General features: G+C 35.6%; 1 protein-coding gene across 1 annotated transcript in view; it reads right to left on the bottom strand.

Moving 5' to 3' along the window:
- Positions 1–4,391: 4,391 nt before the first annotated feature.
- Positions 4,392–25,190, bottom strand: part of LRRC2 (leucine rich repeat containing 2) — a 65,383-nt gene continuing 44,584 nt past the window's right edge. Inside the window, exons 5-8 of the mRNA XM_005426889.2 lie at positions 10,302–10,447; positions 8,044–8,199; positions 6,071–6,207; positions 4,392–4,537 (exon numbers count right to left, since the gene is read on the bottom strand). Of these exons, the coding sequence (XP_005426946.1) occupies positions 4,488–4,537; positions 6,071–6,207; positions 8,044–8,199; positions 10,302–10,447 (489 nt within the window). The 3' untranslated portion in view covers positions 4,392–4,487. The remainder of the gene's footprint in view (positions 4,538–6,070; positions 6,208–8,043; positions 8,200–10,301; positions 10,448–25,190) is intronic.

The following is a 25,190-nucleotide window of genomic DNA, read 5'->3' as shown; positions in this document are numbered from 1 at the left end:
ACATGGAGTACTGCATTCAGCTCTGGGATCTTCAGCACAACAAAGATGTGGACCTGTTGGGAGAGCCATAAACACAAGCAGAGGGTTGCCTTCTATGATGACAGGCTGAGACAGCTGGGTTTGTGCAGCCTGGAGAACAGAAGACTTTGGTGAGATCTTATGGCAAATTTACACTACCCTGACAGGATTTTAAAAAAGAGGGAAAGCTGTTTTTTATGCAATCTGATGGTTTTAGGGCAAATGGGGAACCATTTTAAAATTTATATTAGAATTAAATTAAACATTAGAAGAAATTCTTTACTCCGAGTGTGATGAGTCACTGGAACAGAGAAATTGTGGATGCCCATCCCTGAAAATGTTCAGTGCCAGGTTGGGTAGAGCTTTAAGTAACCAGGTCAAGTGGAAATTGTCCCTAGCCATGGCAGGGAGAAGTGAAACTAGGTGACCTACAAGATCTTTTCCAACCCAAGCCATTCTATGATTCTATTAAATCTTCACAAACCAGGACCTAGAGCCTCCACATCAAGAAAAGGGCATTCCATTTTTCATTTTGCTTGGTGCTTCCTTTGCAGAAAATAAACACAGTAAATCAGTTCTGATGTTTCATAAATGCTCAAGAGGGGAAAAAAAGAATGTATTGTACAGTGTTAACTAAGCCAATATCTGATGCAAGACTATGTTATTCCTAGACATCTGTAAATTAAATATGAGGTTATTTGCTATCATATGTTTGTCTTCCTGGCTATCCTTAGAAACAAGTCCATAATACAGAATAAGGAAAAGGAGCAAAATTAAATATGATTTTCTGTTTTACTTTTGCACATTGAACCCATGAGTATTCTAGAAGACACATTTCAATTACTCCCAGTCTTGCTGCTTTGAAATAGCAGCTCCCTGTAAAGTAGAAAAAAGTGTTGACTTTTAGGAGGTGTAGTTTGGCAACTGTAGAAAATGCAGAGTGAGAGAAAAAGCACATTATTTTCCTTAAGGTATCTAAGTATCTGACATCAGAAGCTTGTAAATAACATAAATTGCCATTGTAGACAAAACTGCTGTCATTCATAGAATTATTCACTTTCAAGAATTGAAAAAGTATTAAACATGCCAATAATAGAATTCTCTTTGGTAGTGTTGTTTCCTTAGGAAAGATAATAGTTTAAATTATAATTGCTAGTAAAACAGGTAGAAAAGCAATACAATTAGATCTAATTCAAAATTAAGCACCTTTGATATGCATATGTTTTTACTAGAGTGGAGGACTCTAATAAAGTTATATTTAATATCATATGATAAATATGCAAAGGACATAGAAGAATTACTCAAATGGAATTATATTGGAATTAGGTATTTCAGTAACAGATAGCAGCTGCCATTACCCACTGCATGTCTTAGGTGTAATGGAGACCATCGTACACCATTTTCCCCTTAAAACAAAGGTATCTTAAAAATTCTGTTAACAATGGTGACAAAAAAAATTCTTATCTATGGATAATATTTGAGGAAGTAATGTTCTATAAGAGCTAGGAATAAAAGCTTTCAGCATTGTGGGGGACTCAGGGATACTTGCCCATATGCCGGTTTCTAATGAATGTAGAATAGATCATGAGCTAGTTATGTGTTCTTGCAGCCAGAAAACCAGCCCTATCCTGCAACAAAAGGAGCAAGACCAGTAGGTCGAGGGAGGTGAGTCTCTATTCTGCTCTCCTGTGACTCCACCTGAAGTACTGCATCATTCTCAGCGCAAGAAAGATATAGGCCTTTAGAGTAGATCCAGAGGAGGGCTACAAAAATCGCTGAAACACCTCATCTTTGAGGAAAGAGCTGAAGTACCTCTCCTTTGAGGAAAGGCTGAGAGAGTTGAGGATGTTCAGCCTGGAGAAAAGAACTGTTATTGCAGCTATTCAATATAAATAGACTTATGAAAACATTGGAGAAAGATATTTTTTACAGAATTTTAAGTGACAGGACAAAGGATAAGTTTCAGTAAGAAACTGAAATGGGGTAGATTTACTTTTAGATTGGATCTAAGGAAGAAATTCTTTATAACAAGATTGGTGAGTCACTGGATGTTTTGGGTGTCCCATCATGGGAAATATTCACAGTCAGCTTGGATGGGGCTTTGAAAAACCTGATCTAATGAAAGATGTCCCTGTCTATGACAGAGTGATTGGGATAGATGATCTTTGAAGGTCCCTTCCAATTGAAACCAATCTGTGATTCCATCATAATTGGATTGAAAGGTGTCTGAAGTCAAGATGGAGAATACTATTTGGAACCCCTGTATTTGCATTTTCCATGATGTAAGTGTAACAGATTTTTTTTTTTAGGAACACGTAAACCTGAACTTAAAGATTTATGGTGATTGAGAATTTGTGTTTTATAAGTAATCCCATGGTTACTTTTATGGAAAAACAGACCTTTTGTTTCTAACTCAGATATGTGAATTCAAGTTTTGGTCTTCTGCCTTATGTTTGCCTGCTTCATTAAAAAATCCTCCTTCTAGACAGTGATCTTGCATTTATAAATATTGACAAGCAAATGGACATGGGAACAATGCTGTTCAATGAACGTAAAAGCGTGGATTTCATTTATGCTAATTTTTTGTTTCTGTCTCCAAATTATTTTTAGCACTCTTATCTGTGAACAGCAAAAAATTTTTCAGTAAGATCAGCAGCAATGCTGAGGGCAATATGACTTCTCTATTAATGTACTTTCTGTTATTTATCCAATACTGCTGATGATGGAATTTGCACTGGCACTTTTGTTTTGTTAACTGTGTTTGCATCTCTAGTTTTTTGTAGTTGCATCTCCATTCTATAAACAGAGCCTTTGTGATTTCCATTCCTATAATTTTCAGTGGGTCATATTAGACTATAAGAGAATTCTAGAAATAGAATTTCAACCAATATCAGAATAGATATCTTACAGAAGTTTATTACATCAATATCAATACTTAATGAAGTAAATTTATAATTTCAATAATAGAAAGTTTGGTAAGTTAGTTTCACATAGCCTAAGTTCTCTGAGACCATTTTGACACTATTTTTTCCTATTTAAATTTCTTCATAATAATAAAAAAAATGTGTTCTATTATTCTGCTTCAGATCAATGCCAATTTTTCTAATTTTTTTAAACTTACCCCTGGATAAGAACTTGTTTAAAATCTGCATTAACATCTAGAGACCATTTTGAGTAGGTTGCATTTTGATAGTAACAGAATTGCAAAAGACTGTAAGTGGAGATAACACACCCGCTATTTAAATTTTTTTCTTTTAAAAGATTGAATGCTAGAATGTTGAAAAGAAAGCATCTAAAGTTCTTTTTCTAAATGGAAGCCTGAGGAGCATATCCTTCATTGCTTTGTGTTTTAAATATAGATACTTAAATGACATTCTACGGCACAAAACTGAAAATAGATCATCCATAACAAAAAACAATGTAAATATTGTCTCACCTAACTGCACTCATAAATTCAAGACCAATTAAATTCTACAATTTGAGTCTAATTTGAATCTCAATTCTCAAAGTCACAAGTTTTTTAGATTAAAAAGTTGGCTTTATTAAACAAAAAGTACATGTAAAACTGGGTTTCTGAAACTCTACTCTATATACACTTAAATAATTGTATATAAACAGATAATTAAATAGCAATCAAAATAATGTTTTACCAGCAAACTCATTCTTACACTACTTGGAAAATTTCAACAAATGTCCACAAAATCCTGTGATCTGAAACCATTAATATAAGACATGTATCATCATTTTGCTGATAGTGTTAGCTGACACCACTCAGTGCCTTAAAATCTTAGTACTCTACTATACTATAAGACTGCTTACCACAGAAATTTCAATCACATTGGTACTTGAATTTGCAAACAGGTTAGAGCTTAAATATGCTTGAATAAAAGGAGAAGTGCTACAGTTTTTATATGTAAAGTTGTTGAAACTTATCTAAACTGAAATTCCAAGAAAAATTTTCTTGCAGAACAGAATATAAATGCAAACCAAGGGTGTGTTCTCATTCGAATATTTAAATACTTAAATGTGTATTTGGTCTTCAGAAAACAATAGATCACATTCATTTTCTAAAGCAGTCTATCCCCTTTTATAAAAACAGATCTCTTCCTAAGATCACATTTTGTGTTTCACTGTTTCAGCTACAATACACAATGTCGTCATTCTTCAGCTATGCCTGTGTATACTTAATTACAGTGAATATTTACTTTCAGCAGGTCTACATGCAAATTAGTGGCTGTTGCTGTGAAGTTGAAAATAAACATGTTGACTTAAAATGTGAAACAGCATTTTATGAAGGTTCTACTGCTCCTTGTTTTATCTGTAGTTACTTGAAAAGACTACAGAAACAAATAAATAATTCAATATGATTTTGATGTCATTCTGGCCATATATATTTTCATGTGTTTACTATTCAGGTGGATAAAAAGAGTTATTCAGATATTCAGTAGAGATCTAGGGAATTTTAATCTTCAGAGCTGGAGACTGAGCATTACTTTTGTAGTGTAGGAAGGAGTAGACTCTGCAAAAAGAGAAAAAAGAAATAAATCTCAGACTTCAGCTATATAATCCAGCACAAATAAATGAAGCCCTGAGCTAGAAACAGGTGGGTTTGGTCTTGTTTCAAAGGTACTCTACGAATTATCTCTGTGCTGGTTCATATTTTATAGAAGATATTCCTTCTACAGTCTGTTTTTCAAAAGCAGCTATTGGCATTTTCTATAGCACAAAAGTTCAGAAGCAGGAAATACAAAAGTTATTAATGATCCAAACTCTTCATAAAAAGCAGGGAAGTGAGTTCTGTCTAGGAAGGAAGAAAACGGTATCCCTGAGCCGCTTTGCCCCAGAAGAACATAAACCTGGCTTGTGCTCAATAGGGTCAAGGCAGGTTTCAGCCAGCCTGTCATACCTCCACGTTTCCTAAGACTGTAATACAACTCCGTCACTACATATTTTATGTCTGCCTCTAAAGCCAAATTATGACTAAAGTTTTTTCCTCCATTGTGTTCTTCTCTCCATTTTAACCACTGTTTTTACCATTATCAGAATCCAGCACTTTTATAGCAGGCTTCAGTTTAGAAATAGACAGAATGAATATTCACATGCACAACTTATAGATGTTAAGGAACAGAAGTCTGGCATAAGAACATGAAAAGTATTATGAAGTCACACCCTTTCTTTATATTTCTCTTTTAACAAGTTTTGTAGGACCACTATATAGACCACTTAAATTCAATGCAAGGAATGAAAATCTAGGGTAAGATTCATTCCACAAAAAGTCCTTTCTACACACAAGCAATTAAAGGAATTACAATGAGCCTATGGGGCATTCTGTATCACAGGAAACTTTCCCCTTTTTCCCTAACAAATCTTATTAAACAACGCTCAAGAGGACAAGGAACAAGGGTTTCTCAATGACGGTAAATATAAAACGGAACAGCGACATGAAGAAATATGTAAAGTTGTAGATGCAACTTAACATATCAGATATAATAAAGATAAAATTAGGTATTTAACTATAATTGTACAGTGGTTAAATAGATAGTATCTTGAAGCAGATAATATTGTCAAATAATATTCTACCAATACAATGAGGCTCTCTTATATATATACTATCCTTTCTGAGGAGAAGAAGCACTTCTTAAGGAATTCAAAATCATTACTACTAATCCCAAAAGAAGTAAATCTAGAGAATGAGAATATTCTTTGTGTACACCATCAATCAGTTGAGGTTAAGGCATATACCAACACAATTAATTTTGTATACATTTGTTCAATATCAAGGGTCTTAATTGGGGTCCAAACTTTTAGGAAAGCAGATTTGGCATTTCACTATTACTCTTATTTAATACTATAAAAGACAACTAGAGTTTAAGGATGTATTGCTTGTCTTCTTAAAAATGAATTGTCACAATATATGTCTGCGTTTATATTCACATTATTAATGACATAAAAGACAACTAGAGTTTAAGGGTACATTGCTTGTCCTCTTAAAACTGAATGGTCACAATATATGTCTGCATTTGCAGAAAGCTTACTGCATATTTGCACATACCCCTTTCCCTTAGGTCTTCAATGTATGCCTTCATAAACTCTTTCTCAACTTGCTCACGTTCACGTTCATTTTCTATAATTTCTTCAGTGTCTTCACATACAATCGTTTCAACTGGACTGTCCTTGAGACTTACAAATCTAGACAGAGATTAGCACACAAATGTATGTACAGGCAGTTGAACATCACTGGCCATCATGAATGACAGTTTAGAAATTGCTACCAGAGCCAGAACCAGAAATGTAAAAAACATTATCTCAGTTTTGCACTATGGCATAGTTAGGATACATCTACTATAGAAATACAGATTTCAAATGGAACTTTCTCTATAATCCACTTTCCATATAAAAACGATCTTTTTCCCATCAATCTTCATAAATCATTCTTTGTAATAACAGGTATAGTTCTTTATTGCAGAGGTTCTGGCTGACTACACTGTAGTTTCCCCATCAGTTAATGAGCAATATGACCTTAATCCTAACAATATTGCCTAGCAATCTGGAATTTTGCCAGAATCTTTCAGCTGCAATATGTGCCTCCATTTTTTGGTTATTGCATTGCTCATCTTTTACAATACCTGACAGGACATGCATTACTTTGTAATTGAAAATATTGTAAAGGTACACTTTGCCTGTGAAAAACTAAGTGGTTACATAAACAACTTATATCATCTGCAAATAAGTGCATATCATTCTGAAAATCTCTGATTTTTACTCCAAGAAGGAAAAAAATTCAAAGTTGTTGCTTTCAAAAGAACATGTGTTCCAGCAAACTGTATGGCTTTCTAAAATTCTAATGAATTTCTGTAAATGTGTGGTCATCTGACTTGCTTGGCCCAGGTACTCACCAAACACCTCTGTCTGCCCCTCTCTTCAACTAGGCAGAATAGCAAATAAAGGGAGAATAGCAAATTTAAAAATTGTAGATAAGCTTAATGAGAAAAATAAAACCTATGCATAGAAGAAAAGGAAAGCAAAGCAAAAAAAGAAAGCAAAGCAAAAAAATTACTCTCTACTTTTCAATACGTAATGTCTAGCCACTTCCTGGGAAGCAGAGTCTCAGTATATCTAGCTGGCTTCTTTGGAAGAAAAAAACTTCAATAGCACATGATCCACCACCCCTCTCCTTTCTTTAACTTTATATGCTGAGCATGACACCATATGGTATGAAACATCCCATTGGCCAATTGGACTCCACTGTTCTGGCTGGTGTCCCCCGCTGTCCTGTCTGTGTCCCCTCCCAGCCTCCAGCTCACCCTCAGCCTATGGTGCTTTCTTAGGGGATAGTTGGAGAGACAGCCTTGTTGATGCGCCACCACTGCTCAGCAACTGCTAAAAACACTGATGTGTTATCAGCACCTTTCTAGCTACCAGTGCAAGGAAGAGCTCTAAGAGAGGAAAGGTAATTCCATCCACAGCTAACTCCACTCTGAACCAGATCCAGTATACAGTCTGAAACAATTCCATAATCAAAAACGTGAACTTGCCTGCAGAAATGCAATATCTCCGTAACTGCAGACTGCAATTTAGGTCTTTTAGTCCTATCCTGCATGCACCAATAAGATGGTATTTTACAGCAAAGAGCTACTAAACCCATGTGACTTTACCTAACATTTTCCTAGCCATGTCTCCCTCTCCCAGCAAGATGCTTTTGCCATCACATCTAGCTTATCAGCAGCTAGACTCCAGGCTACACTCTGAAGCACAGTTTTGCAACTCCAGAGTTAGAGCTGCCATGACCCAGTCTACCCAGGAATAGCACTTTAGACACAGAGATGCACAATGTGGGTAACTGGTAGTTGAAAGTCATTAAATTGCAGATCCTGTGTAATTTTCAATCTTTTTAGTGCCTTCTTTACCACTCTGATATAAATTGGGTTAGAATTTGTAGAAACATGCTCCTGAAAGCATTTCTTCTGGATGTATCTTACCTTATCATCTTAAGAATATTTCCTTTTCTTTCTTGCTTTTACTTACTTTAAACCTGTGGTCGACTCACAGATGGCTGTGGGTATCTCAACCAGGTCATCCCCACTGACAACTAGCAAACTGAGTTTTGGCATATTGACAAGAGCTCGTGGAAGATAAGTCAATTTGTTTTTCTGTAGGAGAAGTGTCTGCAATTCATCTAACCTGTAAAGATGTCAAAGATAGAGATGATGTAAAATATTTCTTTCAAATAGGAACATCCAGCCAAGATAGTAATACTGACTTGATCTTGTGTATAATAGGAGCAATTGCATGCAACATTTTTGTCTTAAGAAGTCACTCAAACAGTACTTTCACAAAATTTCATCAACTTTAATGGAAATCTCCAGTACTGGGTCAGCACTATAGTGTTAATAGCATACCTCTGACAAGTAATCAGAAGCATGCTCAAGATAAAAGGTTACAAAATTTACTGTGTTTTCATACAGAAAATGTGGACAGAACATGATATAAAGCCTCAGCATGTGCATCCTGTAACTAATGAAAAATACAGGCCAGCAGGTCACACTTTTGCCCATATGCTGGTTTCTATGAATTAGGTATGTCTGTGGTAGGCAGTACATCTCCATCTATTGTTTTTTACTAGTAATTAATACTGCGGGGAGCAAGAGAAAGACCAGCTCCTTGTCAAAAGGTTCTTGCAAGTTGTCCCAATGAAATCAATTTAATGACAGTGTTTTGTGGAAGAACTTTTGTTTTATTTCCCCTGGTTTTTCCTAATGCAATAGAAATTTGTGTCTGTGCCTTTATTCTTAATATTAGGTGGAAGACAAAGAGCATAGCAAATTGATGAAACAAATTTGTCTTATTTGACTGGAAGGGTCCATTCTTAAAACACTGTTGGCAGGCTATGCTTATCAGGCCCGTGCAGTTTGTTTGAATTCAGGTAAAAATATTAAGTAAGGCTTCAGTTTACTGTCAACTCATCTTTATTAATCATAGATTGTTGTAGTGGTATTACAGACAATGATAATTCACAGAGGTTCTTTGACACCACAGGCATTGAAATCACGAGAGTATTAGTTTACTGATGCAGGGTTTGTCCTGACATTTTTTAGTCTTCTGAATGCACATAAGCCCGAAGTCAAACAAAGAAAATCTTATTTTTTATTGTCTGATTATGATATTCTAGCATAAAATCTGACAACTCAGTACAAAATGGAGAAGATAAAATGTAGAAAGGGAATAATTTGAAGCTAAGGGGATGTAGGTTACAAGGGAAAAAAGGCCTATAAGGTGAGAGGCTATCCTTCCTTAAAAGAAAAATATCCTCTTAGGAACTCTTTGAAGTGAGTTAAATCTCTGGTCAGATCCCTTGGGAAAAACTAGCAAGCTCATGTTGTTTGTTGAGAATTACTAACACAAGTTAAGACCAGTGCTGCTGTCAAAATAATCTGTGATTACACCATGTTCCAGAAAAGTCTTTTTGCCCAGCAAAAAAGGTTTTGTGAAAGTTAGGAGTGAATGAGTTTTCTGTGAAGTTTATTCTGCCTCAGGAATTTCTTTTCCCAAATAAATAAATAATCTTGAATATTTTTTTTAATAATCTTTAGGTAATATGTCTGGGTTTTTTCGCATAAAGCTAGGTAAAGTTTCATAAACCAAGTTGCTGCAGCACTCTAGAGTAAGGAGTTAAGCTCAGGGATAAGAAAAGTGGTTTCTCTGCTAGCAAGTCCCATTAAAGGGATCTGAATGATTTTTTAAAAACTAGTTCTAAGTGGTTATCTAAACTGGGAGAATGAGTATATGTGCATACATTCATATTTCCTTCAGAGTCGAAGGGGAGAATTGTCAATGTGGTTTTTGAATTTTACCAATATTTTTCTTCTTTACTAACAAAGTTTATTAGGCTTTGAGTAACTTAAATGTTCTTTAGTTCACCTTCTCCTCCCCATCTACCTTCCTGAGAATTACTGCTGCCAATTCCATATGGTGAATTCCCTGCGCTGGAACTGGAGCAGAGTATATCTGGTGAACTTCCCAAAAAAACAATGTCTAGATAAAATGACAAATTATTATGAAAGCAGCAAAAAATACGTTTTGTTAACTGACTGTCATCAACAAGCTAGTAAAATTAGCTTTTGTTCTCAGACCCAGTCCATCAATAACAGAAATATCTTTATGCAAAAATACTTGATGTGTATTCCAAATGTGACTTTCTATCAACAGTGTCCCTTGGAAGCTTCTTACTTTCTAAATTCACTTAAGAATTCCTATACTTGTCATTGAATTAAAACATAAACTACCTGTCAATGTCTTCTGGGAGATCTTTCAGGCTGTTGCTGCTAATATCCAACCACTGCAAATTAGACATCCGGAGTACACAAATTGGAATAGAATGGAACTTGTTTGCCGACACATCCACAAATGTGAGCTGTTTCAGGTTACTTAGCTAGAAAGAAGTGGTGCTTTATTTTAGTTACTTTTTGCAAATACAAGAAGACATTTCATTCATCAACCATTTTTATTCCTCTGAAAGCACTTAGAACGATAAGAATTCATTTTTTTACTCAGCCATTTTCCAGCCTTGTCTGTTAGTCATCATTTTATTAAAAAAGTAATTCAGAAATCCCTACCCTCCCAAATTGTTCATCAACTTTCTAACAGCATCAGAGTATTGGATGAAATTTTTATTCTTTAAAACCCTACAGGTTTAGATGACAGGGCTGGAACCAGAAAATTAGTTGGTTCTGAGGTAAAAAAAGACAATTTTTATAACTAATAGGTTACCATTCTCAAAATCAAAGATTAGATAACCCCTATCAAAATTACAAAGATTGCCTTCACTATAACTCTACTGTTCACTGAGAGTGTATTAGTAGCACATGATCAGAAAATGAAACTATCAATTTAAGCCAATAGATAATTAGGTCCAATATTTTTCAAAGACCTTTAAAAAAACATCTTCATACTGCAAACTAAATATATAATAAAGTACACTAGATATTTTATTGAAATAATTTTCAAAATAATTCTATTTTTATGTAATAAACACTAAATGCAATGAAGATTAAGTACAAATGTAAAATATACCTGTTAAAGAAATTAATAGGTTGAATAGAATTCTCTGTGTAATGAATCAATTATGCACTCTACCCGTGTTCATAAAAGCATGCAGCTAGCTAAAGCAAATGTCAAAGGAGTATAAATGTTAACAAAAAAAGTATTATAGAATAGAAATTGTATTTCTGAGGTTCTTATCATCAGTCACCATCACAATCAAACTCTACAGATCATGATACAGAAAAAAGAGTAGCAAAAAAATTTCCTTGGCCTTTACCTGAAGGTACCTTAGAATATAGAAAAAAAACCTCAAACCAAACACATTTATCACTTCCAAGGCAAGCAGAACACATGCAAAAGATAAAATCTGAAAAAATTATAAAGTAATAAAGTACATTATGAATCCTTGACAACTATTTTTTAATTATTAAGAATTAAGACCTGGAGGGGGTTTTTTTATATTATCTATTCCAGCTCCTTGTTATTGCAATACCGCTAGACTTTCATCTTAATTTAACCCTTGCTATTTAAAATCTTCATATTCACAACATAGTGTTGTGACATAGCTAGTTTCTTTAGGGACTTTTTGATGATGGCTTTTTGTGGGGTTTTTTGGTGTGTTTATTTTGATGTTGTTTTGTCCTGATTTTTGTTTTGTTTTGTTTTGTTTTTTGTAGTGTTGGGGTTTTTTGTTGTTGTTGGGGTTTTTTTGTGGGATGTAGGTTTCTTGTTTGGTTTGTGGTTTTTTGTGTGCAATTTGCTTGCTGTTTCTTTTTTTCTAGTTACAGCCTCATAAGCTGCAGAATCTTATCATCTTGAGAAATATTTTTAAGGTTTACTGAAGCTATCCTATTACACACAACTACACAATGAAGTTTATTTTTCAAAAACATAATAGAGGTTCAGAGTTCCTGAAGTAAAAGGCATGATTTCAAAATTTCCCCCCCCCCACTGTCTTAAAACAGTCCTGGTGAGTCATTACCATGGATATGTCTCACCACAGATTCAGAGCAGGCAAACACATTTTATTGTAACACTTTTTACTTTCCAACCATTTTATCATTTTAGGGACTGACTAAGAGCAATGAACACTCCATCATATTCTGTAAATTTTCCAGATAATGATTCTATTTTCCAGAAAAACAGAAAGAACAGCAACTCTTCTAGAATGTAGCAAGAGGACAGTATGGAAAACCACTGGCCCCATCTTTATACTGAAATAACTTTGTTGTTTTAAATTATTACCACAATTGCAAATCCCAAGCAAATATTTAAATTTTCTCTAAACTCAGAATAACTTACTAAACTGCTGATACATGTGTTTCAACAAACTCTCCTCCCAAAAATTTTGCAAGTACAGAATTAAAATAATATCCCACAAGCTTAAATACCACCCAAAATATTCTCAAACCACCCCTAAAGAAGAAAAGCCATGACCTCTAAATACAGAGTAGCAGATGCATTTTAAAATATACTTTCTTTACCGTTCACTCAAGTTCCTAAACACTTTACTTTTACATGCAATCACCCACCACACTGAAACAACTTGGTAACATTAAAATTAGATGGTAAATTTATATTTCTTCAACTAATCTTCCCTGAAATTGCTTTACTGAATTAAATATTACAAGCTATCTTAATATATCAGTGTTACTTTTTTAAGTGTAGTTGTTTCTTTCATTTTTCCGATAGTATGGTATATAGATTGGTTTAATTCTTTAATACTTGGTTTGATTAAAATATACCTTTTCAGGAGTTTGTATTCCCATAAAAATGTACAAACAAAAGACAAGGCCATCTACTCAATCAATACAAATTTTGGTTCAGCATGCCACAGAAGACTTGGAGCCAGGTTATATTGCATATGCTGCAAGCCCTCAGTACTTGTACTTTTAGGGTAATATTTAACAAAGCTGTCCATTTTCTAGAGTATGTTGAAACCTAATGGAGTTTTTAATTTAATATCTTCATGATATGTTACCAATAAATGCATTGATAGATGATGCATTGGAAATTATGGTAGCTGTGTATTATATTTTCTGAAGAAAACACTCTGTATTTTATTTCTTCTTAAAGGACTGATGGATTTTTGCACCTTTTGCCACATTTCATTTTCAAACAAGCGTGGGTCCTATATAATTTTTAAGTTATCATTCATTTCTGTTCAACATTGATTTTTACTATTTTCCTTTATGGTGCAACTTTGAATCAATCACTATATAGACTTCATGCAAGTTCCATTTTTGAAAAATAGCCATATTTAATAGTCCAGCTACCTGGACAGACTTATTGTGATACTTATGTTTAATCATCCTGTTATTTTTCTTTGACAATCTGCACCATTTATCTTCATAATTTTGTTCATAGAATTATTCCAGATAACATCGTAGAGGTCCACTGTTTCTTTTTCTCTCTAGCAGTTAAACCTCCTGTTGAAAGAAGAGGACAACATGTACTGAATTGAACTATTATTTGATTAATGGGTGTAGTTTTATTTTTCTTCTGCTTTTTTGCAGTGAAAGGGATTTGCACATAAGGTTGCATGCTTATTTACCATGAATTGCCTGCTACTTAACATCAACACATTAAAAGGTGCAACGTTGTGTTAAAATACCATAATTTCCAGTGACTTGTAAATAACAGAAACTGCAACCCATCAAAGTCAATACATGATAAGATATGCAAAGGAATGTCTCTCCATGCATTACAAATGTGCTTTTGCCCAGAAATTTCAGAGGTGACTGATCAGAGAAAATTTGTACCCCTTCAGTAGCGTAGGCTATCATATATATTGCTTCCCATAGATTGACACTCATTATTAACCTGCTGAACACAGTATGATATATATGAAAAAGAAGCTCCCTGGGAGCAACTGCATCGTTGTCCAGTTAGATATGGCGACTTCAAACCAAGTGCCTATCTTTTCTTTCATTGAGCTGTAAGTGTAAACTCTTCTATAATCTCACTGACATTCATGGATAAAAGCAGCAATTACAGAAATGTAGTACAAGAATCATTAGAGGCAGAATATATCTTTCATGAAGATATAGTTGTATATTTATAGCCCAGTTCACTATCAGACTGCTAAACTGGACTCTTAAACTTGATAAAGCAAAGGCTTTCAACAGTCAATCCAATGGCTTAGAAACAAAGTACTAATTTCGTGTGTCTTCTGACAAAACCCTCTGAAGCCCAAAAATACATGAAATCAAACAGCATTTCATTTGATTGTATCTTGTACAATGCCTTAAAGATCACAGTTGTCTGTCTTGAACACTGTTAAGGCCACTGTTAAGGAGAAGGACTTTGCCAGGAGATGAGATAAGCACAGAACGGAGTGACAGGATGGCACTAACTCCAGGGCTGGTGGAGGTGAGATCAGTGACAGGATGGCACTGACTCTAGGCCTGGTGGAGGTGAGATTGGGGTACTACATCCTGGACAATGCATCCAGAAAACATTCACACTGCGATAAACTCTGCAAAGAAGCAACTGCTCATATGCTTATCACCAGTCAGACAAAGTTTACCCCAAGCTATGGTATGGATAGCATCCATAATCAGTGACGCCCCTCTGAAAAGACCTCTGTGGATACCTGGAACTTGGACAGCAAATTAAGCCACCACTTCAGGAGCTTGAGATAAGATTAAGGTGGTGCTATTGTCTGAGTGTTATCTCATGGGGGAGGTTAACAAAGCTTGGGGTGAAGAATCTATCACTGATAATGACAACAAAGAATGCAGAATTTATGGGCTTAAGGAAAGCCAGCTCAGCAACTGTGCTGAAATTGTGTCCATCTGGATAAAAGGTAATTCCTGCACGAGAAGATCACGAGCACCGACTCACAGCCTACTGACCCAAGAAACCCACCAACTCAAAAGAAGAGAAAAACCAAGGACATAGATTTTACTATCATTACAAGCGAGGTAATCATATGACCAGAGAACAGTGTAGCCAATAAGCATTAATTCCTTTGTTTGCTAAATTGCATAAGTAGTGTATAAGAGTTTTGAAAGACATTAAGAACCCCATCACCAAGAAGCCCAGGGTGATTAAGGACCAGCGGGATGCTTCTGGATTCATGGTGGCAAATATCTTCTACTTTATATCTCTCTTTACCCTCTGCCTTTTCTACTTCTTTCTACCTCACACTGATTGTTAAATAAAATCTGTGTTGTTGACTTCAGCATATGGTGTTGTTTGCACCTTAATTAGGGCAGAGGCATTTCTCACTGATTGGATCTTGGTAAGCTATACCCAAGAAATGTAAGTGAAAGACAGCCTTCACCATGATGGCATCGTTCTGATTTTGCAGCGCTAAAATCCTAAACCTTTTGTAGAGTTAATCCACCAATAGACACTGTTATCCTTATACCAAACCATTTACTTGGAAGCTTAACATTGTCCCCTTTCATTGCTCATCATTTTGTCATCCGAACAGCTAAAGTTTAGTGTCTAATAAGGTAAATATAGCTATGATAATCTTAGTATTAGAAGTTCATAGAAAGGGACTTTGCTTGTTATTAAAGCAGGTTTTTTGTATGTACAAATCTTTCATTAGGTCTACAAAAATGAGGAAATCAGTTTTATTCAATATTTACAAAATGCATGCAATACATGCAACACATAAAATGTTCACAAAAGTATCAGGTATCAATCATTCACAGGTGATTGAAGAATTACATAGTAATAAGGACAGGACTATCATCATACAGTTAAAATCCCTAAGAATGTGAATTATGTATTTAAGTCTAAGTATAGGAGTTGTTCTAAGCCAACAGAAGAGTCACATGTATGAAATTAAGTACCCAATTAAGGATTTCCTGGGCTAAAGCCAAAATATGTCTTTTGTCACAAAAAATAAAATTACGTTGATTACTTATGTTAAATTTTCATAGCTTTGATGCTGCAGCTACACACTCTGCATATATTATTTGCCATCATAAGATTTGCCATCATAAAGTCATGTCATATTCAAATTTCCAAAACTTTTAAATTAAGGACGCACTTTATAAGGGAAAACTAGACCCTACCAAAGGTCAATTAAAGATTCTTCATTAACTTAAATAGGTCCAGTAGCTCAGTTTGGGAGTGTGCTCTTCACATGTTTCAATTAAAACCATTAGAAGAGGAAGAACAGCAATGTCAGTAGCATATGGGCATTAACTGACCTATTCAGCATGTTTGGAGATAAAGTGCCCTTGAACTTATCAAAAGACTCTTTAAAGATATATTCTGTTCCTTCACCAAGAAATTATCAATATTGCTTACTCTTACAACAGAATACAGACAAAGCCAAAAACATTTTTTTATTTCTGCTTCAGGTGCATAGCAATTGAAGAAATACTATCCAGACAGTACCATCTTAAGTATGATTTAAGCATGTACAACAGTTCTGGTTTGCCATGAAAACACAATGCATCCTGTGAAGTTACCCTTCTGGTTCAAAAAACTGAGTATGCCCATTTGAGCTCATTCAAGCTCATTCTAAAACCCAGAATAAATTACTATATTCCAAAATGGGATGTGGGAAAAATATCCAAAAGATATGGAAATTTTATTCTGTAGCAACTTAAAAAATATATTATAAACAAAGATGACAGCTCAAAGAAAGAATTATAATACACTGGCTATTTTGTTTTACATTGATAAAATAGTAACCACCCACCTCAAAAGAAAGGATTCTCAAGGATGCTTGAAGAGGGAATATCAGCACAAGAGAACCAAGTAATGATGCAATATTAACAGATGCAAAGTAAATAATTAGGCAAATTGTGGGAGAAAATCATAGAAATAAAACTAAGGATGTGGTTCTGTAGTTCTAATTTGTTACAATCACCCCATTTTGATGATTGAGGATGAAATTATTTCACCACATATATACTGGGGCTGGGCAACGACAACAATCTGTGTTCTACACCAGATCAAGCAGAGATAGCCTGATAAGTTTGGAAAAAAGACTTTCATGAAATGTCAGCCAGAAATCAGCTTACTAATAAATTAAGCGGAAGACATAATGTTATGGCCAAAAAGATACTTCTACCTCAGCAGCAGAGGTCAGAAGATTTGCAATTTGTGAGCCACCTTTATGATACCAAGAATAACCATCTCTGTGGGTTTTTTTGCCTTGCAAACAGAAATGGTAGAAATTCTTTTTTGTCATGGCACAGAGTAACTTCACCAAAATGTACAAGATTCTTGCCATTTTTGGTGCTGAGAACTACAGCAGCTGTGGACAATTGCCTACCAGAAGAAGAACCCTGCAACTTGGATCTGGATTTGTCTTCTTGAAGCAGAAGTTTCATAAAGAATATCCCCATATTTGTGAAATTCACAATGGAGATAAGACTGCTTTGCACACTGTCACATATCCCGTCTAGAATTAGACCCTGTCTAGTACAGCATATTGTTGTAAAATATCCATTATAAAAGTTATTTTTCTTGTAACTTCACAGACTACATGTGTATGACACTGATAATATACAAGCCTACGACTGAGGACACTGTCAACAATTCAACAAAACAGGCCACTGCTTTGTGGCTTGACAGGATTACAGCAAATTTTCTCTTCCTCCTCTTCCTTCCTATCTTATAGCACTACTAGACACACATGGCTTTTTTGTTTACTTTCCTTCAGGTAGCAACAAAGCTAACAGGAAAAATTTTGACTATATCTCTTCCCAAAGGATTCAATTCTCCCTATTTTATAACAGTATTTCTAGTAAGTTTTATGTTGTGCTTTGACATAAACATGCAAAACCAAATTGAAAATAAAGCTAATATTAGTAAAATAATCAGATATGCAAGAGGTCTTTTCCTGACATGGATAAGAAAGCTAAGGAATGGCACATATATTGTGTGTACAGTGAGCAGGATTCTGTGCAAATAGGTATCTGGCTACTTACTAAGAACTGGTTGGTGCAATTAAGAGCATGAGGCTGTGAATTCTTACAGTTCTTGGTGCTTCATTGCTGTTTTGCACTACTCCATCCAGTCTGTGACTGAGTAACCTTAAGGCATCCATTGAATTACGTTGTTCTTATTAGGTGTCTGATAAATATAAAAATGAATACTTATTCATATGCATACCTTAGAAAGCTTGCAATGAAGCTGGACTTTCAAGATGTATTTTAGAGGTAGAATTCCCCTAATGTAAAATTTACAGAGATGTGACACAGGTTTCTGGAGAGCAGTACTCTAGCAATACTACTCAGCCATGTAATCTTTGGTAATGATGGTTACATAGCAAGCCTACAAATATCACCTACTTTTCACTGGAAAGTCTGGAAATTATCTCTTTCTTGGGTTTTTGGTTGGCTGTTTGATTGGTTGATTGGGTTTTTTCTATTATACACTAATGAAGCATTTGCTGAAATGGTGTATAAAAAAAAAATTGCACCTGCCTGCATAGAATATATTGACCAGGTCTTCAGCATAGCCAAGATGCTCTTGTATTGCTGGAAGCTGCTAAGTCTAAATTATATCAAGACCTCTTCCATTGGCTCAGAGTACCTCAGGTACATATAGGCACAAATGCAGCAGAAGGCTTGTTCCATAAGCCCCTTGGATTGCTAAATATTGTCCTGTGGCTCTTAAAAAACAAGAAAAAAATGGCTAACAAAATCAGTCATCTGGCCTGTCCCAGCATAGGTGTTCAGAAGACAAATTGCGCAGAATCAGGTTTCTGGTACTGAAACAGTATAAGCTCAGATACATTTTATACTTTTATTTCTGTGCCCTATATCAATATAAGTAGCTTACAAACAGATGTTTTACTACTCAATTCCCTCTAGATTGCATCCAAGCTACTTATCTTTGTTTAGCTTCATATTGCTGCTAGAGGCATATACAGCCCCAGTAATTTTTTAATAATAAAACAAAAAACTTTGACATATTTGTGTATATCATGTGCAATATCAGATAATATTTTCTGTGACCATGACATTTTACAAATACTTATATAATGCTTTGAGTGTATAAAAACATGAATATAACAAAAGAAAGTAGGACTGCTGAGCAAATACATAGGAGTAACATTTATTATTAACAGCATGCATCTGAAGCTGTCAAGATTTTCACAACTGCAAATAAAACCTAATACCAAGTGCAAGCTAATGCAAGAACATTTCTTAAACTGACTGAAACCTGGGAAAAGATGGAAAAATGAAAAAAGTAACTTCATGAAAATCTTGCACTCACTATGCATTAGTGGTGAAAAGAGTAAATAAATCATTGGATGTATATGTAATGTGATATACAATAATTAATCCCAAATTACTTCCCACTAATTAAAACAACACTACACACAAAACACCATAATTCCCAATTTTTCTCTAGGTAAATTATGGGATTTGGAGATGAACAATAGATAATAACAGAATGAAAATACTCGTTATTTTCTTTAAATTTTTGGTTTGTAGTAGTTCTGAAAGATCTAAATCAATTATGGGATTTGGAGATGAACAATAGATAATAACAGAATGAAAATACTCGTTATTTTCTTTAAATTTTTGGTTTGTAGTAGTTCTGAAAGATCTAAATCAAGATTAGGAAAAAGGTTAGAACAATTGTGCAAGAAGTTGGTAATGCATGACCTATTTTTCCCTGACAATGTTCCTCACAAGAACAACATAACTGAAAAATCATCGCACCTCTCAATAAAATGACACCCCTACACAATTAGATTCTAGAATTTGCAACAACATGTTTTTAAATTACTTTGCAGAATTCTGAGGAAACTGACATTTACACAAATAATTAAAACCTTTATTTCTATGTCACAGTCCAAAGAAGCACAGTTCAAATTGTTTCAACCTCAGAATATAGCACAAACACCTCACCAGCGTTCTTGTAAAATAATACTGCTTATTGAGATTTCAAATGTCATAACCTCTAAGAGTTTATTTTTTTGTAAAGCAGATCTGCAATTTAGCGTTTATGACTCTACTAATATTATTACCAGAGCACAAAAAACTGGAAATAAATTTCTGTGATGCAAAGCTGTAAAAAACACCCAGTAAGAGTTCTCTATTGTGCTGCTTCAATACAATGAATAGTCACTACAAGCAAATGGAAATAATGGAACACAAACACAGTGGCAGGAAGTCACTTACCAAGGTGAAAAAGTACATCGCAGAAAGTGTGAAAAAGGTTTCCTGATTTCTAGTCTTGAGATGCTGAGGACCACTCCAGGTATGTAATATAACAAGTATATCAAGACTTTAATTATGGCAATGAAATTAATTGAGATTTAATATTACCTATAATTTTAGAACCTTCTAATTTCTTCCCTTTTTTTGAAAAATGTAGTTTAACATTCTACAGTTCTGAAGCATCAGATTTGGTCCTCTAATCTCAATATCTTTTTTGTTGCCTCTAACCACTATTTCAAAGAGCATTTTATATCTGAGAATAAAAAATATTTCAGCTATATTAAAGACAGTTTGAAGTAGCCTGGCCTCTCCTTAAATCAACTCTCTTCACTGAAAGGAGTGTATTCAAAGAGAAACCATAAGGGCAGAAATGAAGAGCAAGTCATAAAATGGTGATGCCTACATGTGATCCAGAGACTTGTAGCCCCTCTGCTACCACTGTCACACTCTTCAGACATAATTTTCAACTAACCATGTCTGTATTTCAAGATGAAATGAAATAACAGCCTCAAGACTAGCTGGCAGCCAGCATGTGACATAGCTGAAGCTAGGAGTCAGCAGCAGCTAGCCCTCAGCCACCGTCTGTGGTGCGTACAGTCCCCAGTGATACAGCCATATAATCGTGCGTTGTGTAACCAGACACAGTCAGTCACATAGTCATACACATTCTTCACACAAACTCTACACACAGGCAAGCACTGGTCACTTATACCCCACATCCGCACTGCACGAATAAACTGGCACTTGGAATCTCAAATTTTGAGTTACAGAATTTGGCAAACCAAGACTATCAGTATCACCTTGGATTAACACAGAAAGAAGCACTTTGATGTGGCTACAGCAATAACAGGTGATGGGGAATCCAGTAGAACACATATCAATTAAAAATGGATAGGAAAAAATAGGTTGATTTTGCAAAGTAAAAGATAAGAGCAGTCTGGAAATCTTATTCTTACAAAGCTGTGTTTTAACCTTTCCATGACCTCTATAACATTTGCTTTTATTATTCATAAAATTACACATCTCCTTCTAAACTCCGTCAGTAGTAAATGGCTCTATGACAAGTAAAAATAATTAATTAGATGGATAGTCTAAACAGCTAGTGAAGAAATGTCTCCACTTTTTGTACTTGTTCCAAGCTTTCCAGTCATTCATTTCTTAACCTGAGCTCATCCTGCTTTGTAATACAGTTAAGAATGACAGAAGTCCAGGCTTGTGAGTTGGCATCTCAGGATGCCAAAAGCAGGAATCACTGGGATATATCCTTCTTTGAATTCCTTTACAAATTCAACATCTTTTCCACTTTATATTGGTTATAATTCTACACTCTTTTATCCAGGACTAGTAAGGCAGAGATCTTACCCGAGTTCTATACAAGATAAAAAAATCCTGGGATGATGTCTACTTTCAAGTGATCAGGCTATCTATGTCTTCATTGTCTTTCACACTGATCAATGATGATGAATAAAAATGACAGTCAGCCTTACCAGGTGCTTTTTACAGCTGTGAAGAGTTGATCAATCATGTAACTACCTGTAATTATTTAACAACTGATAGAAATATATTCAGTAATAAATTAAACACATTAATTTCAATTATACTCTCCAACTTTATTCTTCTTAAGGAATAAATAATACCACTCATCATCTGCATGCTTGTCTCTCCCTCCAGCTATAACTCTGTTTTGATTCCCATCAATCCAGGTATGTTGGCACCAGAAACATTTTTCTGCTAGACAAAACATGCAAGTCTGGTAGTGCTATGTATTTGTTCTGCTCTCTGCTTCTATTCAATAGCTGTATAAAATCTGCCTCAGATTATCTCACAGACGAATGGAGGATGTATTATTTGAATTTTGAAAGCCTATTTTCCTTTCAAAGAGATCTGGAGCTGTTTTGAGAGAAAGCAGGGCTGGAACAGTACCAAATACTCTTTCCTACCACTGAATTCTTTTACAGTTATATTCATGCTTTTTGTAATAATATAGCCATGTTTTAATGCTCACTTTATGCCCCTTTGGTCATTGTTAAGTCTTTCCTTATGCTGTAAAACTACTTATCTGTCATTCCCTATTGCAAAAACGTTTTAGCCTGTGCAAGGTGATACTACTTTTACTGAACTAATGTGAAAGGTAAAGGAAAGGTCGCTGGCACCACAGCGTGGAGGTAAGCATGGGTCAGCTCTCCAGTGAAGTGGACTGTTATTATTAGCTGCTGACTTATTCTGATAGTGAAGTGGTTTTAAAATTATGCCATATAAATCAGAAGGCTTTGGAAGCACAGTGTCAAGAGTGGGATCAACTGTCACATTTTCCCATGCTTAACTTCATAATCCTATTTCCTAACATAGATCTGTGTCCTTCTTTAGCCCCTCAACTATTAAAACATTTATGAGAACTCCTGCAGCAGTAAGGCCTCTGAGAATCTCTTCTGACACCTAACACCTTTGCACCTGCTTTTTTTGGGTTTCACACCCCTCCTGTTAATGTTTGATATTGCATCTTTCCACAACACAGCTGTTGTTTTGCATGGATTGACACTTTGACCACCTGCACTGGGAAACAACTCATCATGAGCTTTAAGCAAATTCAAAGAGAATATAAGCCGTGAGCAAAGAGGACAAGATTAAATTCTGTCTAATTGAGATACAACTAAGCTAAGCAATTGGAAAACCCCTTCTGATACTGAAAAATGTATGTACAGAAATGATGGCCCAATCACAGTCAATTGGACTCTTCCCAGTGATTTAAAATTAAAAATTTACCAGAAGTTGGCTTCCCGGTTCCAAGTTAATCCCATAACTACAGTACTTCTCTCTGTTTTATGGTCCTGAAAAACCTTCACAAATAAAATTCCATTTTTAGCAAAACTTACAACCATTTTTAACAAATATGATATGTGGCTCCTTTGAAACCTATAAAAAATCTTACAGACATAAAGATTCAACAGATTCTTTACAGCCCCATTTAATAAGACAGGAAGGACCTGTGGGTGAATTCTTCCAGTGCCTTACTGGATGCTGAAACCACTGGGAAGCTAATGTCCTGTACATTTGATTACATTTTTTATTTATAATTGTCACATGCATTAAAAAAAAAATAGCAATGAAACAAGACAGGTTTGGAAGCATACGGATTTGAAGAAGAATGCGCTGGTAAAACAACCTAACATTTTACATTTCTATAGAGATGGCTGATCTCCCACCTACCAGGTAATGAGTTTGAGATGTGTCACTCACTGATCACAAAGACAAGAAGTTATATGAAAATGCCCAGTGGGGACTTATTTTGAAGTGTCCACACATGCATAGAGCTTGTGCCTCTGTTTTTCCTGCTAAATGTATGGCTTTGATGAGAGGACTGGACAGACTAACAAAAAGAGGACAAAAGAGACTGAAAATTTTCCAGTTATTGAACCACAGTTTTAAAATATCAATTGGAATTTTATTAATGTGTAAAAAGTTATTTATGTCTGTTCTGGATACCGTTGTGTTTGAAAATCATAGGTGACTAATGTTAGTGCCTAATAAATCCCCGATCATGTCAAGGGGTTTTTTAGGGTCACACCTGTTAGCATTATTAAACTATTTAAGAGACAACTGTTTATAATTATATTTTTCAGGTAAGCAAAGAAGAGAAATAACACCAGTTATAACTCCTGTGACCATAGAAAGCCTTTCCAGAGGGAATGTATTCCTGCACCCATAGGTCATCAATGCAAGTAAACTAATTGGTGACCCAAAGATTAGAAGCAACCTGGGCTGCAGTTATCATACACTAATGGAATTCATGGTCCTGAGGGATATGAGTCAGTTGAAGAGCAATGTCAGGACCCTGAGCTTTAGGAAAGCAAATTTCCAGCTCTTCAAGGGCTTAGTCAATAGCAATGCCTTGGGAAACTTACATCAGGGACAAGGGTGAAAAACAGAGCTGGTAGATATTTAAGGATGCCTTCCATAGTGCACAAGATCTTTCTACGCCCAGGCGTAAATGATCAGGCAAAGATGACAAGGGACTAGAATGGCTAATCGGGGAACTGCTGGTAAAACTAAAGGGAAAGAAGCAAACACATAGCAGAAGCAGGGACAGGTAGCCTGAGAAGACAATAGGAACATGCTCCATTTGTACAGGGATGGGATGAGGAAGGCCAAGATGAAGCTATAAGTGGATCTCTGCATCTACTTGGATGTGGAGCTCCATGGGCTGCAAAGGCACAGCTGCCTCCCCATGGTCTGCACTATGGGCTGCAGCAGAACCTCAGTTCTGGCACCTGGAGCACCTCCTCCCCTTTCTTCTGCACTAATGTGGGTGTCTGCAGAACTGTTCCTTTTGCATGTCCTTACCCCACTCTTCTCTGGTTACAACTACAGCTGCACAATAACTTTTATTTCATTATTAAATATAACGGAAGCATTGCCACCATTTCTGACTTACCCAGCCTTCACACTGGCTCTCCCAGACTTGGAGGAAGCTCCTAGCAGCTTCTGATAGAAGCCACCCCTGTAGCACCACACTACCAAAACCTGGCCATGCAAACCCAATACTCTATGCTAAGGCATGCAGAAGACTGGGAGATGATTCAGGACAGCCAGCAGATCTTCACCAAGGAAATGTTCTGCCTGCTCAGCCTGGTGGCCTTCTACAGTGGAATGACTCCATCAGTAGATAAGGAAAGGGTCATCTGTATGGATTTCTGTAAAGCCTTTGACATGGTTCCCCACAACATACTTCTTGCTGAGATGGAGAGAGCGGGATTTGATGGCTGGAGAGGTCAGTGAATAAGGAACTGGCTGGGTGGTGTCATCCCCAGAATACTGGTCAATCTCTCAATATCTGAATGAGAGTTGGTGAGAAGTGGTGTGCCTCAGGGGTCTGTATTGGAACAGTGCTATTAAGTATCTTCCTCAATGATATAAGCAGTGGGATCAAACGGACCCTCAACAAATTTGCAGATGACACCCAGCTGAGTGGTGCAGTTGACC

Source organism: Geospiza fortis, unplaced genomic scaffold (assembly GCF_000277835.1).
Source record: "Geospiza fortis unplaced genomic scaffold, GeoFor_1.0 scaffold325, whole genome shotgun sequence".
NCBI classification, from domain to species: domain Eukaryota; kingdom Metazoa; phylum Chordata; class Aves; order Passeriformes; family Thraupidae; genus Geospiza; species Geospiza fortis.
This window is presented reverse-complemented; position numbering and strand designations above follow the sequence as displayed.